The sequence below is a fragment of the Myotis myotis genome, unplaced genomic scaffold (genome assembly GCF_014108235.1).
Source record: "Myotis myotis isolate mMyoMyo1 unplaced genomic scaffold, mMyoMyo1.p scaffold_m19_p_10, whole genome shotgun sequence".
NCBI lineage: Eukaryota > Metazoa > Chordata > Mammalia > Chiroptera > Vespertilionidae > Myotis > Myotis myotis.
Genome location: NW_023416314.1, coordinates 48,471,599 through 48,489,472, shown reverse-complemented (window position 1 = coordinate 48,489,472; position 17,874 = coordinate 48,471,599). Strand labels below are relative to the sequence as shown.

The 17,874-nt window shown below is 36.1% G+C and overlaps 1 protein-coding gene across 8 annotated transcripts in view; it reads right to left on the bottom strand.

The window, feature by feature from the left end:
- Positions 1-3,460: 3,460 nt before the first annotated feature.
- USP47 (ubiquitin specific peptidase 47) overlaps positions 3,461-17,874 on the bottom strand; it is a 99,257-nt gene continuing 84,843 nt past the window's right edge. For 6 of the 8 annotated variants that reach the window (XM_036325397.1, XM_036325393.1, XM_036325398.1 and 3 more), the window contains 10 exons: positions 16,813-16,932; positions 14,274-15,048; positions 12,543-12,718; positions 12,127-12,207; positions 10,652-10,767; positions 10,175-10,293; positions 7,993-8,123; positions 5,943-5,990; positions 5,727-5,857; positions 3,461-4,951 (listed from right to left, as the gene is read on the bottom strand). In XM_036325397.1, coding sequence (XP_036181290.1) covers positions 4,777-4,951; positions 5,727-5,857; positions 5,943-5,990; positions 7,993-8,123; positions 10,175-10,293; positions 10,652-10,767; positions 12,127-12,207; positions 12,543-12,718; positions 14,274-15,048; positions 16,813-16,932 — 1,872 coding nt within the window. In that variant the 3' untranslated portion in view covers positions 3,461-4,776. The remainder of the gene's footprint in view (positions 4,952-5,726; positions 5,858-5,942; positions 5,991-7,992; positions 8,124-10,174; positions 10,294-10,651; positions 10,768-12,126; positions 12,208-12,542; positions 12,719-14,273; positions 15,049-16,812; positions 16,933-17,874) is intronic. The other 2 variants (XM_036325396.1, XM_036325400.1) reach the window with 2 other exon arrangements.

The following is a 17,874-nucleotide window of genomic DNA, read 5'->3' as shown; positions in this document are numbered from 1 at the left end:
TTCCTCTCTGAAATCAATAAAAATATATTTTTAAAAAATAGAACCCTGTGGTGTGGGGTGGGATCAGAAAAGGGGCGTTAAGTGTTCCTGTGGTCTATCGCCTTTAGAAACGTAACTCGATTATTCTGAGATGCCTTTGATTGCTAGACTGGGTTTCGAAGTTCAGAGGCCAACAGCTGTGGAGCAGGTCCCTCCATGCAGGTCTTGCTGAGGTGCATTTCAGCAGCAGCACAACTGTTCTGTGGATAGACCGGAAGGGGGGTAAGAAATCCCTGTTGGGGGAGTTAGTGTGTTGAAAACAGGCTATTTCCCTCGAACTCCCAAGAAGTGGGGGAATTAGACTTCTTCCTTTAGCTAAACTCAAGAGAAGCACGAAATGTGTACGGGAGCTACTGACACATTGGGGGAGAGCCAGGCGGGGGGGAGAGGCGGGGGGAGGGGGTGGCAGTGCCGAAGCTGCAGGCCCTGCTGACTTGCCACTTGACCAGAGCAGCACCAGGGGCGAGAGGTGGTGTGCTGGAGCAGCTACGCAGAGTGGAACAGAGGCAAAAAGGCGAGACTCTAAGAGCACTCATCCCGAGAGGGAGGGATGGAAGATGGAATAAGGGTGAAAGGCTCAGTGAGGACCAGGGCAGCATGGGACAAATAGTACATATTTCACAGAAGGCCTCGTGCCTGCAGGAGGTTGGCAAGTCAAGTTTCATAAACTCCAGTGCTGTTTGGAATTGAGTCCTTGTCTGGTAGGACCTGCTGGGCACCTCTTCACAGTGAATGAATAGACAGGATCCTCACCATGACCAAGAGCAGGCTGCAGTGTGAGGGGATGTCTTTACCCTCCTCCTGTCAGAGCTGGTGCAGGAGGAGCGGTGGGGAGAGCGGAGCACTGGGCCCCCTCCTTTCCTCTCCAAGCAGGGGGCTCCAAGGAGGGGCGCTGTGCTTGGTGGTGGGGGTGCTTTAAATCGATGACTACTAAGATCAGACTGTTTTAATAATGCCCAGTGACTTAAAAGTTACAGGACTTCACTGAGCTGGATGACAGCAACTTCAGTGGGAAACTGCATTCGACAGAGCACACACGGCTGGCAGTTACACTGCATATTTATATCTCAAGTTGATACTCCTTAATTAAACGGGTTTCTTAAGCATTATCAGAGGCAGAAAATGAAGCGCCCTCTGGACAGGGGAAGGAGCAGGCTGGGAGCAGGGAAAGCACTTGAGTATGGTCCCCACCTCTCAGGCCAGGCCACGGGGCCCACTAGTAATTCTCTGGGGAGGGGTGACTCCTCAGCCATGACCAGTCGGAAGGCCAGGGTCTCTTGCAGACAGGAGGGAGCGAGCATTCTGCCCCAGTGTTGTCTGCCCTCCTTGCTTGCCCCTGACTGCTGCATTCTTTTCTAAATGCTCACACTTGCTTTAATACACTCTTGGTTGTGTCCAGTGCTCTCGAGTGTTTCTCAAAGCCAAGTTTTGAAAATGAACACTGTACCTAACCACATGACCACAGCACCTTGCTTCCCCAGGTGAATGACACTGAAGGGACATGATTTCATGTACTCTTAAGTCTAGCTGGTTACAAGCTTTATTTGGACAACAAACTCCTTTATAAACCTGATTTAAACAACCCCCCCGCCCCAGACTATACACACACTATTTTGCATTTAAGAATTTATGGCCTTCTGTTGGCTAGTGACTAAAGTATTGATTTGTTTTTCAAAAACTACACAGAATTGTTTAGATGGAGTTTTATTTAGCAAACAAAAAACTTGCTAATTCAGATTCGCCTCTATTACATGTACTCTAGACTACAATTTGCAAGTCATAAGCACAAAAAAGCTGGGTAGGGTCTCGATGCAGAACAAAATTCAGAGGGAGAACTTCAGTAGCCAAATGAACCAGAATAAAAGACTTTATTGTATTCCATACATTCACAGGTCACTTCCAGATTTAGTGCACTCATTTAACTCAGGCCACACTGTAAGCCTGTAGCTCTCTCCTTCTCTCTTGGCCTAGAGATGTGTCGCAAAGCCATTCCTAACAGTGCAGCCTGGTAACAAATAGCTACTTGACCATCTTCTAGCTGTGGCACAGGTTCATTCTGCTCTCTCAGAATTTTAAAGTACTTTCCATTACAGTACAAAAGAGATCACTGAACATTCTATTGTAGATCCTCCTTCACTCACCATTTTTATCCCATCGTCTTCTCACTTCCATAGTTTCTGAAGTGGACTTTTAACTAGCAAACTTCTGTACAGAGCAGCTAACCACAGCATGGTCCTGAAACCATAGCTTTTCCTCCTTTGGCCAGAATGTACCCCTCGCCTTCAACATCTGCCTCAGAAATGTCGGTGCCTGGTTCTCATGGGCATCCTGGCTGACACAAACCCATCTGCCGCACAGTAAAAGCGCTTTGAAACCTCAGTGTGGCCTGTGGAAGCAGGGTCAGTTTACTGCATGTGGCCTGTCTCAGCCTCAGGAGACTCAGCAGGCGAACCAGGCTCCAGGCCTGCCTGGTGTGCGCAGTTGGTCCACAGTTAATGCTCTGCCTCTTGGCCTCAGAGGTGCTCACTTGATCGTTTGAATCTGGGGGGGAGCGGGGGGCTGAGGGGGTGACACACGTTTATCTCCCTTATACCCTTACACAAATTACTGTTCCTATCCCAAGTTCATTTTGAAAAGTTTACCACCACCTTTACCGAAATTACTAAGTGCAACATTGTGTTTTCCCTCTATTGGGCACTGAAAAACAAGAGTTTAAACTTTCTTTTCTATAATGAAATTTTCTTTACTCTTGGTATTTGTGATATGCCTGCAATTAAAAGTAGCAAACACAAATCAAAAATCAGGGCAGAAGGCACAGAATGAGAAGAATTTTACCATTTACTCTTTTAGGAACACTAAACGAAACCAAATCAAACAAGCTCACAGTCAGTTTTGTTTACAAATCAGCCTCCTCCGCTCCAGTCAGTCTCTGAAATCAGAAACCCCATTATTAACCCCATGTCCAAAGCAAGCAGACCTGTATGGACCAAAGAAAGTCCGTGATCCTGAGAGACAACTCACCACCACATTCCCAGTTTTCCTGCGAGACAACTGTCAATTCCAATAATGCAAACCCGGAACACTACTTCAAAGTGATCAGAATGCTATATAGTTTATACGGAATAAAAATTAGCCAGAAAAATACCTTAGAAAAGATTTTTATCCTTGTGGATGCCAAGAGACTTTTAAGCTATATTATATTAAGTCATTATATTCAAACTGCAGATATTGACAGGATCCTCCAAAGTTAAATATTAACATCTTTTCATCTCTTATGGTAACTTTACTGTAAACATACCTTATCATAGAAATGAGATAATTATTCAGTACACATTACAAAATGTTATATTTAAAGAAAACAAATCTATCCTTAACCAAGATTCTTCATCCATAAAAGTTGAATGACTAAAATAACACAACAGAATGAACAAATGTTTTATTGGCATGTTCATTGTTGTAAACAGCATCTGGCATGAAAAAGTTTTACCAAAACCTTTTTATTGATTTTTATAAATTAGATGGCATTTTCAAAATGTTCGTATAATTGTGTTCATTGAATAGTTGTATTTAGCAAAGCAAAAACTTGCCGACTCTAATCGACTCTGCAATGAAATCATGTTGACTGCATCAGCCTGTGCTATGACCTGACTTACTAGCAAGTTTATTCAACACGATGTTAAGACATTTCCCCAAAGTCAAACTACGTGTAACTACAAATCAACTCCAAAAATTAAAGTGGGATTTACAAGGGTTCTGGAAGATTCAAACTTGAAGTATATTTTCAAAAGTAATGTACAAAAGAAAGAAAACTGAAGCCACTGAACAGAAAAACCTCATTAACAAGGGCAAATACAACCGTATGGGACCCAGCACTGAGGAACCTCACCGAGGAGTACATTTACAGACTGCTGAACTTCTCAATGTACACAAATGTACATCATGAATGACATGTGAAAAGAACAACCACAGGAAATAGGTGAACTGCAATTAGGATAACTCAATAGTATCAATTATATTTACATGCTGAATGAACGAGTGAAATGTATTGTCTACATCCATAACTTAAGTACAGTTATAATTACAATATTCAGCAATTTGAGCTGCCATCTGCTGGGAGCAGTCTAAGGGAAATGTTTTGGTGTTCCAGAATAATGTTCTTTATACTTCGCAAAAAATGAAACAAGAAAACACAGCTTCACAATTCTTTACTGGGTTACGGCTGGTTCTAAGAATTTCCTTCTTCAGCTCCTATTTTTGCTGCTTTCCAAGAGTCAACACACGTTGAATTTACTTACGAATTGTCAATGAGGTAATGTGTGTATCAGTGAAATAAACAGAAAATTCATTCATTCATGGCCTTTGCACAGCTTTTATTATTAAGCTATGAGCATCCTGTTTGAGGCTAGTTTTACTAGCGGCTATGTGCACATTTGTCCGCAAAAAGACATTTACTCATTCCCCTTTCCCCTTTTCTAGTAGCAGGTTTTTGTTTTTGTTTTTATTTTTTTGCACATCCCTTTTCACTTTACAGTACATTTGACTATAGTGCACAACATGATTCCAAGTCAAAACAGTGGCCCATTGGGCACTGAGCTTCTGATTGGTGAAGGGCAGTCCAATCAGTGCTGGTGTCATGGGGTTACCCCTAACCATGTCCCGCCATAACGGCACTACACAGTAGCAGTGAACCATCTAATTAAAACCAAATCCCCCAGGGAAAATGCTACACTAGCAGAGTCAGTCTTGAGTCAGATCTTTATTTGGTGCTCCATCCAGATATATTTTTAGTGCTTTCTCTTTCCGAGGTGAGTATGTTACTCGATGTCCCGTCTTCTGGAGTCGACTGCTTTCTTTTTTCATCAGTTCATTTCTTTGCTCATCTGTCAACTCCATTAATTCTTCTGTTTTATCCCTACATTTAAAATATTAATGACACATTAGGCCAGTATAGCCACCTGCCTCTATTAACTTATGCTTGAATACTATAATGCTCCTCAGTGAGAAAGTGAAATCTGCTGTCACCAATGAAATTAATCTCATATACTAAGATGTTGTAGATTTCTAATGTGTTTATTAGTATAGCACTCACTTCTAAAACTGGCACAATTTCCATGTTATTAGTATAAAAGCTATCATTTCTGAACATCTATTTAATAACAAGCACTGTGCCAGTTTTCAAAAATGTAATAATAGTTCTAATTCTCATAAAATCTATCACCACTTTACAGATGAGGAGTTAGATAAATAACAAAGCTAAATTTGAACCTGTATCTGCCAAGCTCCAATGACTCCTTTGTCCTCTACATCTGTGTTGTCCAACATGTCAGCCAATAACCACATGTACCTATTGATTGCTTGTAGATATGCCTGATCAAAATTAAAATGTGCGGGAAGTACAGCATATACACAGTATTTCTAAGACTTACTATAAGAAAACAGCGTAAAATATCTCACAAATGACTTTTTAATATTGATTACATGTTGTAATCATAGTATTTTGGACATACAGGGTTAAAAATATTTTATTAAAATTAATTTCATCTGTTTCTTTTTATTTTTAAAATATGGCAACTAGAAAAATTTCAAAAATGAAATGTGTGGCTCTCTCATTATATTTCTATAAATGACATTTATGCAAAAAAAAATTGTTATATCACTAGAAATAACAAAAACATTGTGCATGTTACCTATAAAATATGACTGCACCATCATCGCAGATATAAAGAGGCCAGACATTCAGGGTAGAAACTTTAGGATTCCAATCCAAATCCTGATGAATATCAAGGACAGAAATATCGCAGGGAAAGGTTCCTCTACCCTAAGGAGAATGAAGGAACAAACCAGGCCATTAGCCATGTGTAATGCCAACTAGTCACCCAATGCAAGCATTCGCAGGGCTTTACCTTGGCAAATTCAATATCTTCCAAAGGAATTCCACTGATTTCACAAAGCTATAAAAGAAAACATCATATGAGTTAATTTAAAATATAAATTTACTTTAAAAAGTTATTTTCCTTTCATCCAACAAACATAGAAATAGCTGGATTTTTTTCAAAAAAGTAATATACATTTGATATAAAAAAATTAGAAAAAAAGGAGAAAGTGAAATTATTTTGTCTATCTGCTCTGCAAATGCCATGTCCTAGAAATATAAATTTAGTATATTCCTTCTAGGCCTTTTCCTTAGCATATATAAACTATATGAAAAAATTTCTAATACGGAAAACTTTACTTATAAAACATGCCTATATAATACATTTATTTTATAAGAATAATTATTCTACTATAAGAATAGGATATGCAGTAATCACATTCTCGTCAACAGTTGAACTATTTTATTTCCAACTGACGTGGTCATTGAGCCTATTTTAAATTTTTCCCAGTTACACGGCTATACTATACACTTCCATGAATATCCTAACCTATTTCTACAAATATTTTTGAACTGAGTTCTTAGATGTGGAACTGCATATGTGGAATGTTGATCATGCCCAACTGAACCATGAAAAAAATTATGTCAATTTAACCACTTAGCAAAGGTGTACAATATTTCCTGTTACCTTGATGACTTTAGGTATTCACTGACTTTCTAAATTTTCATCAATTATAAGAAGTGAAAATGCTGTTGTTTTAACTTGTATTTCTTCAACAAATTGCCTATTCATGTACTTTGCCATTTTAAAATTAGATTATTCATCTATTTCTTACTGATGTAGTGAGCTCCTTATAAATTATGGACATAATGTTTCATATATTATGTTTCAAATATTTTTTTCCTTTCTTATTTTTTAACTTTGTTTATCAGTTGTTTAAAAAATTTTTTTTGGCTGTGCAGAAGATTTAACTTTTATATATTTTTTTTTTTTTTTTTAGCTTTTTGTATTATGCTTACAAATATCTTTCCCTCTCCAGGATTATAAAAATATTTTCATCTGGTATATTTATCACTTTATTAACTTTTTAATATAAATTTAATACATTTGTGATTTATTTTTGTGTTTAGTGTAAAGTATCAAAATAATTTTTTTCCCCAAATGCCAGTTGTCCTAGTATTGCTTCTAAATAATTCCACTCTTTTCCCAGAGATCCTTAGAACTCTCGCCTTTAAAATAAAAAATTCAGCCTGGCCAGCATGACTCTGGTTGAGCATCAACCTGTGAACTAGAAGGTCACAGTTCAATTCCCAGTCAGGGCAGATGCCTGGATTGCAGGCTTGATCCCCAGTATGGGGTGTGCAGAAGGCAGCCAATCAATGATTCTCTTTCATCATTGATGTTTCTCTCTCTCTCTCCCTCTCTGAAATCAATAAAAATATATATAAAAAAATAAATAAAATAAAATACATTCAAAAGAGACTTTCATCTAGATTCTCTACCAAATTTTACCTCCCTCTTCTTTTTCTTTCCTTTCCTTTTCTTTTTTTTTTAAATACATACAGCAATTTACTCTGGTAACTTCTAACTAATCCTAACTACTTAGGACAGTGGTTCTTAACCTGTGGGTCGCGACCCCTTTGGCGATCGAACGACATTTTCACAGGGGTCGCCTAAGACCATCCTGCATATCAGATATTTACATTACGATTCATAACGGTAGCAACATTACAGTTATGAAGTAGCAACAAAAATAATTTTATGGTTGGGTCACAACATGAGGAACTGTATTTAAAGGGCCAGAAGACTGAGAACCACTGACTTAGGAGAAAGTTGATCGAAATAACAGAAAGTGAGGGTCCATTTCTGAATGGCCAGAAGCCAATGTTATTTTTCAAGGCATCAGGAGCCTTAAGAAACAACTAGAATGTGTGATTCAAGGTGTCATAAAATGTGACAGAGACAAAGAAAGAAAGGTTGCTGTGTCAGTATCTGGCACTCACTTCCTAGGATACCTCTTAGGCAATACAGAGAAAAACACAAAATGTATATTAGCTCATTTTGTTAAAAATGAACTTACCTTCTCTCGCAACTCATCAACACTACTGCTTTCCAACACAACCTCCTGGAAGGGATCCAACTTCATCTCAGAGGGCCTCCACCGTCTTGACAAAACTGCAAGCTGTGACATGGATTTCATCTTCTCCACCCCTATGAACATACAAGATTAGGCTAGCACAGTATTTTCTCTAGAGTTTCTAATTCGACTTTTTCTATCCCTGACTAAACAAAAGGATTTACTTCAAGTGTTACTCTTACAAAGTGGGCATATAAGAAACCAATTATCCCCAGGAGTGTTTGAGAATGAAATATTTACTCTCCCCTCCAGTCTTAGAAGATAACTCCTAACTCTTCTGCAAGCTCTGCTTCCACCAGTATTCCTAATCCCATTCTCTCCTGACTCCTGCTAAGCACTGCTCTACCAATTACTCTCTTCTCTGGTTCTCCGATCTTTGCTTCTCTATTGGCTACTATCCACAATCTAAAATCGTAATCACATCATCTTCACTCTACCTCCTTTATTTACTCAAGCAGTCATTACTTCTTCTCTTTAAATTTATACCCCCAAAATTTACTGTTTTCTCAAAACCCAGCTCAATTGTTACCTTTCCCTCTGGTACATATAAGAACAAATTGTATTGATTTGGTCCTTAGTACCTATCATTTTGGAATTATAGGTTTCAAGTTCTGGTTCACCCACAGACTATGTACATCTGGAAGGCCAACTACTTGCTTATCTTTTTTGTAGCACCAAGAATTAGCAATGCCTGGAAAATTACAGGTCAATAAATGCTTCTTAGATTTAATTCTACGACTTACTTCTTACCCAACTATTTGATGCTAAAATATATATTGGAATGATACTGATGCAGGCACCCACCATTCAGTAACATTTTCTGGCTAACCCATCTTTGCTAATACATACTCAATCCTTCTTAGGAAGGGTGACTTTTGCATTCTTTATAATCTCTTCCTGGCCTACCCAGACATGGTAATTATTCTCTCAGGCCCCAGACACTCAGAGAAGAAATAACATCCTGAAACACTTCCTTACACGCATCAGCATACAGTATCCTGATTTTTCCTGATCTCCCCATACCTTGTCATTTAATCAAAATTTCAACCATTAAAATTTAAACCAAATTAGACATGAAATAGGTGAAGTGTTAGTATTACTGAGCCTTCTGAAAACTATCACAATCATATATAGAAACATTCAGAACTTATATTTTAATTTCTATGGGAAAACAAAGAAAATTAAAATCTTTCTAAGTGACAGCAAAGTCACAAAAGAATATATATGGAAAACCCATTGCTTCTCTTGATATAATCTCCTAAAAGCCAACTTTCCTCCCACTACTTCCTCTGAAAAATAAATATACCAATGTTGATAACACCAGGAGGTATGACAAACATAAGTACCTCCTCTAGGTAACTGTTATGGGTTGAATTGGCCCCCCTCCCAAATACTTACTGAAGTCTTAATACCCTAGTATCTCAGAATGTGACCTTATTTGGAAATAGGGTCATTACAGAGGTAATCAAGTTAAAATCAGATCATTAGTGTAAGCCTTAAAGTGACTAGTGTCTTTATACTATAGGGAAATTTTGGTAGAAATAAATAAGCCCACAGGGAGAACATCATGTGAAGATGAAGGCAGAGATTAGGATGATACATCTACAAGGCAAGGAGCACCAAAGACTGCCAGCAAATCGCCATAAGCTAGGAAAGGAGCATGGAACAAATTCGCCCTCAGAAGGAACCAACGCTACTGACACCTTGATCTCGGACTTCCAGCCTCCAAAACTGGGAGGCAGTACATTTCTGTTGTTTAAACCACCCCTTTGTGGTACTTTATTAAGAAAGCCTAGGAAACAGGTCATTTTTCTCTAAATCTTTGATGAATTATCAAAACAAAATAAGCCATAACGAAAAAAGAAACTAAATAACAAACATGACTAAGAAACTATTTTAAAAATTTTCTATAAAAAGTACCAAAAATACAATCTTGAAATTACAACTTTCCTGTAAGAAGAAATATTTTTAAAAATCAGAGCACAAAGGGAACATTTAAAGGCACATGGGAGCTAGAGGAAAGATAGAAAAAACTCATTATTTGATTAAAAAAACTATCTATAGCCTTCTATTAATTATAGAGCATTTACAAGTTATTTTCCTCCCACAAAAATATTGGTAATACCATCAAGAACTTCAAGAAAAACCTCCCAGTTGCTGGAAATATTAATATCTTCTTCATATATATGGTAATCCAAAAAGACAGTGCCAGGATTCTTCCATGTTTTTTTCCTTAGACGAAACCTACAAATGTGATAAGACATTTTAAAGTACTATAATTTGAAATTCTTAATTTTAAAAAATGACATAAATCTGACATCAAGGAAAATTAATTATGCTTAAGTCAAATGGTTATTTATTAAAATTTGGGGAAAATAAAATAAAATGGTCCCAATACTTCAGATTTAGTAGTATTCTACAAAGGAAATTTAAATACAACTCTAGCACTTTTGCTTAGTTCTATTAAACTAATTTGCAGTGCTAAAATTCTGAATACTATAGGAATTTTTAATTCTTCTAATTTTAGAAAATCACACCAATCCATATAATCTGACACACATTCTTTCTTCAAGTCACTAATGACACTGTGTTTTTACTTTACCTGTCAATACTGAGCTCTAAACCACATTGCTCCCTGAGTTGAGGAATTAATTCCTCTTTTGATTGCCGTACAGTCATTCCTTTAGCAAACACAGCATCTAGCAGAAACTTGCATGGCTAGAAACATAAATAATTAGAGCTTGAGCTATACATTAAAATAAGATTAACAAGACATTTTATTTGCACTTTATACTGTGACAATTATGGGCCTCAGTTTAGGTGTCTAAGATATCTTCCTAGGTTCAAATCTTGGCTCCACTAGTTATTAACTTAGTTATCTTGAGTAAATTTACTTAATATTCCTGTGTCTCAGAGTTCTCAACTATAAAACTGGGGACAGTATCTTCCTCACTAAGTCACTGTAAAGATTAAGATAACAAATTCATATTTCCCTTTTCGTATTAAAGTGATGATAATTTTGAATATAAAAAGAATCACTTTATGCACTAAAATAAGAGAAATACATACTAATTCTCCAAGTATCATTAATTGTCTCAAAAGAGACATAATATCCACAAGACCCGAACTTGGAAGAAACATAAAAGTCAAAATGATTGTAATGGATCACATGTAAGAGATATGGTTGGTGCCCAATAAAATGTTTGTTGAATGAATAAAGTTATTTCATGAAAAACTTATCCTCTTATGTATTTTTCACATTTGTCTAGGTCCCCAATAAGATATAAACAATTAAAAAAAATTAATTAATTAAAAAAAAAGATATAAACATCATGAAAATAGGATCTTTGCCTTATTTTTCTGGTTATGTATTATAGGAACTAAAATATTTTATTGATTACTCCCTAAAAACATGGCCTGGTTAGAACCTTAATCCACCATTTGCAAGTTGTATGACTTTGTCAAGTTACTCAACTTCTCTGCCTCAGTTTCTTCATCTATAAAACGGGAATAACATATAGTAGTTATAGACTTAAAAGATTTAATACTTGTTAATACTTGTAAGCCCTTAGAGTGCATAATAAACACCAGATAAATGCTTGTTAAATATAAAATGAAGGTCTGAACACAAAAAGAACCTATAAACTCTACAGGTAAAGTGCTATCCACCAGTAGCATTATACAAGCATTCCCAGAAAACAAAATACCCTTTGAAAAGCAGGAAATTTTTGCCTCACTCCAACGTTTGTAGCAACACTTTAGAGCAGAGGCACAACAAAAAATGACCTGACAGCAACATTCATCCCCTGCCTGCTTTTATAAAAAAAATTTTAGTGGGACAGAGCCACTTGCATTATTTTTACATATATTCTATGTCTGCTTTCGTGCTACAATGGCAGAACTGAGTAGCTATGACAGAGGCAGTATGGCCTGCACAACTAAAAGACATCCTAGAAAAAGTCTGCCCGCTTCTGCTTTAAAGAGATAAAAAGAAATGACTATTAATAAAATTTCTGCATTGTATGTTTTTAATAACTAATAAAAGTGACCTATCTTGCTCTTAAGTGTATTACTTACCTCTTGTTCATTGACCAGGAGCTGGTACACTTTAACTCTGTATTCTCCTTTTTTAAGTGCTCTCCCCAGTCTAATTGTAATCTATAAATTAAAAACATGTTTTAGATGTACTTTCTCAGCAGAACAAACAATCCATTCTCACCCACTCTTTAGCTTGTTTTCCCAAATTCTCTAGATAATGGGCTCTGAGAACAGATATATCTTTTACGCCTGATTTCCCAGCACCTAGAACAGTAACTGACACAGTTAATATTTAACATTTAAAGGATGAATGAAAAAGCACCCAACAACAAATAACCACTAAACATCAAATTATCCATTTAGGGTTTCTAGTTCACCTTACTTGGATGTAGTACAAGATGTTTTCTTTTCTATCATTTACAATACTCTTATTATTGAAAATTATTTTAATCAACCTTATTGTCCTCTGAAAATGATGAAAGTGTCTCATTCAGTCGAACGCTCTCAAACTCTTGATTGCTGGCATATACTCGAAAGACCTTGAAGTGAGAGGACAAAACTCCAACAAAGGGCTCTAAATGTTGTTTGAAAGCAGCCAGGGTAATTCTTTTATCAACATGCACCATCAACCCTAAGCACACAAAAAACAAAACATAAACAAAATTGTAAAAGTAACCTCTCAGGTTACAAATAGAACAGATCGCATACTTTTTATTGTACTGTAAGCAGGAAAAAGCACACTTTCCAATTATTTGACTTTTAGCTAATATAAAACATTAGATGGATAAAATACATGGACGCTGAGTATATGATAGGTTAATCTGACAGCTTTAAATGTTCTGATATATTTAAGTGCTTATTTCAGCTGTTGAATTAAACACACATGTCCAGGAATTCTTTCCAAATAGACATATTTCTAGTTCTACACAGTAAAGTGTGGGCTCTGGCTGGGTTCCAACCCTATCTCTTATGCTTCCCTGATATGGAGCAAGCTGTCAGCCTTCGTACCACCATTTCTTCATTTGAAAAATAAAGATAATAATAGATGATAATAGTACCTACCTCATAGCTTTACAGTGAATTCAATGAGGTAGTATCGTTATCATGCTTTGAGCACAGTGCCAGATATATAGTAACTGCCTCTCCCGTGCTTCCCCACAATTTCTAACCTTTGCCTAAAGAGAAACTAGTTTTAATTTCTCCAATGCTCTTGCAGGGTTGAAAATGGTAAAAAAGCACAGTAGCTACTGGCTAATTTTTTTACTATGACATGAGGAAAGTAAGGAGCAGTGGTAGTAGTTATGAGGTGGTAGAAGACACACTAGGCTTACAATCAGAAAACCCGAGTTTGATCCCAGTAGTGTGACCTACTAGCTCTGTGACTTCAGGCAAACTATTTAACCTATTTGAGCCAGTTTCCTCATCAGTGAAAAGCATCTACATCAATTTTATGCAGCTAATGAGAACTAAATGAGATAATGTAAGTCAATGAGCCTTACGAGAGGAAAAAAAACTCCATAGAAATTTAAAGCATTATTATAATAGTTTCTCTGTCTCCATTTAGGCCCACCAATTCACATTTTCTCACTTCGGTTTCTGCAAGTTTTATGTGTAAATGTCATGTTTCCAGTGCTATTTGGACCTACTTGGTTAAAAAAAACAAAAGCACCTTTCCTTTCTCTGACTTTTTCAATTAGTTATGTACTTTTTAGGGTGTTGGAAGGGAGTTGTTTGCATTGGGGGATGGAGGAAAGGGAAGAGAAACAAAAATTTTTCTGGGCATTGAGTACATTTGAGTAAAGCATTTTTTAAAGTGTCCTTTTAATTTTTTTTGTATATTATTTACTTTGTAAACTATTTCATAATGCTTTATTTAGTATTTTTATCACAATTATTTCCCTTTTAAAATACTCTTTTTTAAAAATAACATCTTAACCAGAGTTCTGACATCATTACTGTCAAAGGTCTAATGTGTTTCACAGATCTAAGAATGCTGTTCCCTGTTCACTATAACTGCATCGAAAGTGAAAACTAAGGTCATAGGAATAGTCTTATAATCCAGGAAGTTACAGGTGGTCTTAGAACAAAGTACCTAACTCTTAGTTGATTTTTTAAACTAAAAGTTTAAATACACTGAGTATAAATTGATACTGTTTAAAGGATCTTTTTCCTTTTTAAGTACATACATTTATGTCCTTCCCCAGAACCTTCATCTGTAGCATACGGTTCTGCTTTGAAATACATGTACTGTATTTCTCCCCTACTCTTGCCACTTTCGTCATATTCACTATCAGTTCCAGAGTCTTCTTCTGCTGTATCCCATGTCTCTTTTTTTCCTTCATTTGCTTTAGTTCTTCTACTACTCGTGATGCTATGAGTGTCAAGTCCATTAGCCAAAGGGATTTGAGCATTATCTGCATTGCACAAAGTGTCACTGCTATGACTAGAGCTAAGAATATCACTGTCCACTGAACTTGTACTCCGGTCATTATTCACATCCGAGTCTGATCGTTCTTCAGACTGAAAATTTTCAGGATCAGACGTCTGAAGATGCTGTTCGAGTTCTCTATTATCCACCGATGTAGAGTCTCTCTCATTAAGAGGTGATTCAATGTTTTCAAAGTCACTTGTCTCAGTACTTTTGCTGCTGTCCCCATTATCTCCATCTTGCTGCTGCTGCAGTGACAAGCTTTTGAGTTTCTCAGTGCTTTCTTCTAGAATAGCTTCCACAGACTTTAGGTTCCCCACAGGTCCTTTGACTCTTTCACAATCATCATCCACATTACCAGAATCACCCCCCGCTTTCTGGTATGCTGTCCTTTTGGAATAAGATCCTGGGGATTGCTCAGGTAGCAAAACAAATAATCTGATTGTATTTGCATGCCGATCCAGGAGTTTCCACAAATGAGAATCGGTAAAGGCCATCTGGTAATCCAAAGTTTCAGAACTTTCAACAAACACCTAAATAGTAAGTCAAAAGAGTTATACTGCATCATTAGTTATAATGCATCATTAATTTTAGTGACATTCTCATTCATCATATCATGTCAATACCAGACAGTGCATACATAATAAGTGATACATTTTGGGATGATAATGCTTCTAAAAGACATATGCATGGTTTTGGGGATTATACAATATTGTTCATATGTATTTACAATTAGCTATAAAACTGTGCTAAGATAAGAGATGAACACACACATGCAGGTATCTTATTTATTGGGTTGTCCATTTTCAGGAAATTTCTGTATCCATATCTTGCTCTTTAGGAAATCAAAGCTTAGCATGAATATAGATAGAGGAACATGTATAAAGATATCTTGGGAATGCAAGGCCAAAATCCAGATTATAGAAAAAAAATCTAATTGACAAATGATTTGATTCTATAGCAAATTAACTGCAAGGAAACAATAAAAAGATATACAGGGGAATCTTTAGATTAAAATAGACTTGAGAGAGATATTATGGACTTTATTTGAATCCTGATTTGAACAGACAAATCCTATTGAAAAAAACTGCTATAAGATAATCAGGGAAATTTGAATACTTACTAGATATATATTGGTTGATAAGAAAACATTTCTGTTAATTTTTTAGGTGTAATAATGTAATTATAGTTATGTTTTTAAAAAGAGTTCTCATCTTTTAAAGATATATGTTTGGATTACTTAGATGAAATGATACGATGCTAGGGATATTTTTTAAATAATCTGGAAGAAGTAGGTAGTTGAATATAGATGAAATGAAAATTGATAATTATAGAAGCTAGGTGATGAGTACCTGGGGTTCATTACACTATTCTCTCTACTTTTATGTATGCTTGAAATTTTCCATAGTAAAGCTTAGAAAACAAAATGCACATATATAAATTGGCAATTATGAATAGTGTTTTGAGTTTTGCATAAAAATATAACTATTATTCAATAAATGTTACACATCAGTTAACCATTTAAAGAAAAGAAAAATAGATCTCTCCCACTCCTTACCCTAAACCAATATTAAGGTGGATTAGAACTTTCAATGTTACACACAAATACACCACACAAAAGTATTAAAAGAAAATACAGGTAAATAAAAATTACAATTGGGTTAATCAATAATACTAAAAATGGTTAAATGAGATAAAAAAATCAAGAAAAATGAGCCTGAAAAAGGTGATAAATAAAAATGACAAACAAGGAAACTTGAATACAATTTATCCAGAGGAAACCAATGGCGTTAGAAACAAATACATAGGAAAAATGATAAATAATGAAATGCATAGTGACATCAAGAGATAAAACAAAAGCATCAATATGAACTTTCTCATTTTTAACAGAGATAAATGAGTAAGCAAAGAGTGAAGCCAATATGATAATTTTCTCTATACTAGGCATGCCTCTGACTTTCACAATGAAGTATGTACTACTTTATGGGAGAAGCTCAAGAATGAATAAAATTCAGAGGACATAATCATTGTGGACAAAAATAGTCATGAAGGCTTCATCAAAGAGGCAGAACTAATCGGGGGCTTGAAAAAATGTAGGGAGAAGAGAAAGAACATTCCAGGTGGGCGAAGCTCATGATCAAGGCAAAAAAGGAGAATCAGCAAAACTAATTCAAAGGACAGAAAGAAGTCAAATCTGACTACAAAGGATATCACTAGAGGTTGAGCTTATAATATTAAAACTTAATTTCATTTGCTATTACCAGCATAAAAAATAATAATGAAAAAATAAGAGATACCTTGTTACTTCTAAAAAAACCTTCGGCCTTCAGGGTTTTACTAGGCACAGTGAGAAGACGCAAATCATTGTAGCAGCGTTCCAGCACTATTCTCATTGTTTCAGCAGGTAAATGGATAGCCTATAATGAAAGCAATTTAATTAAAAAAAATACTCTTTCTGCTTAACTTAGAAATATGAGAAAACAAGTCAATGCTGAGTTCTTAAAAACAGCAGAAAGAAAATTAAGAGAAAAATAATCTTGGTAGATATTTAACATCTTTTAAAAGAATCTATGGAAAATTACTAGTCTCATCCATTACTTAGTCTATAAATTAGGAGAACAAAGGATACCCTATAAATGCATGTTCTGAAACTATTTTAAAGGTTAATGATTTTTCACTAAAAATTCTATTCCTCTCAAACTCACAAAGTAAATAAAGAAAATTGATTCCCAAGAAATAAAATAACTGACTCTTTGAGAGCTGATGTAAATTCAACACCTTTTTTGTTCAACTTTTTTTTTTTTAAATATATTTTTATTGATTTCAGACAGGAAGTGCCAGGGTTCTTATCCCAGCATCAAGAAGGGTTCAGGAATCTGGAAAAGGCGCTGTGCGTAGATGACATTGGAATCCAGAGACTAATAAAGAGTCTGGAGACGAAACATAATTTTGAAAGGCATTGGGGGTCAGAGGACCTTTAGCTAAAGGAACTGAAGACTACCTCCTTGTCTAGGACCCTTGCTTTTATTAACACAATTTGTCCTAAGGCAAGGTGGAGATAATACACTTCAAAGGGTAAGGTTTCAAAGGGTACAGAAGCATTGTCAGTTAAGGTGTTTGGCCAGTAGGAGGCAATAACATGTAGATTAAGATGTCCTTTAACTGTCTGGCAGCCACAATCAGTTTCCTATTCAGGTTTGGGGAAATGCCTTTAGCTATTCCCAACAGGTGACTATGTGTGACTCAACCCTGTTGAGTCCCCAAGTCTCATCAACCTTTCGATGACACTCTTGAAATTATGACATGCTGGAATTGGTTCCCGGCAAGGGAGGGAGAGGGAGAGAGATAGAAACATCAAT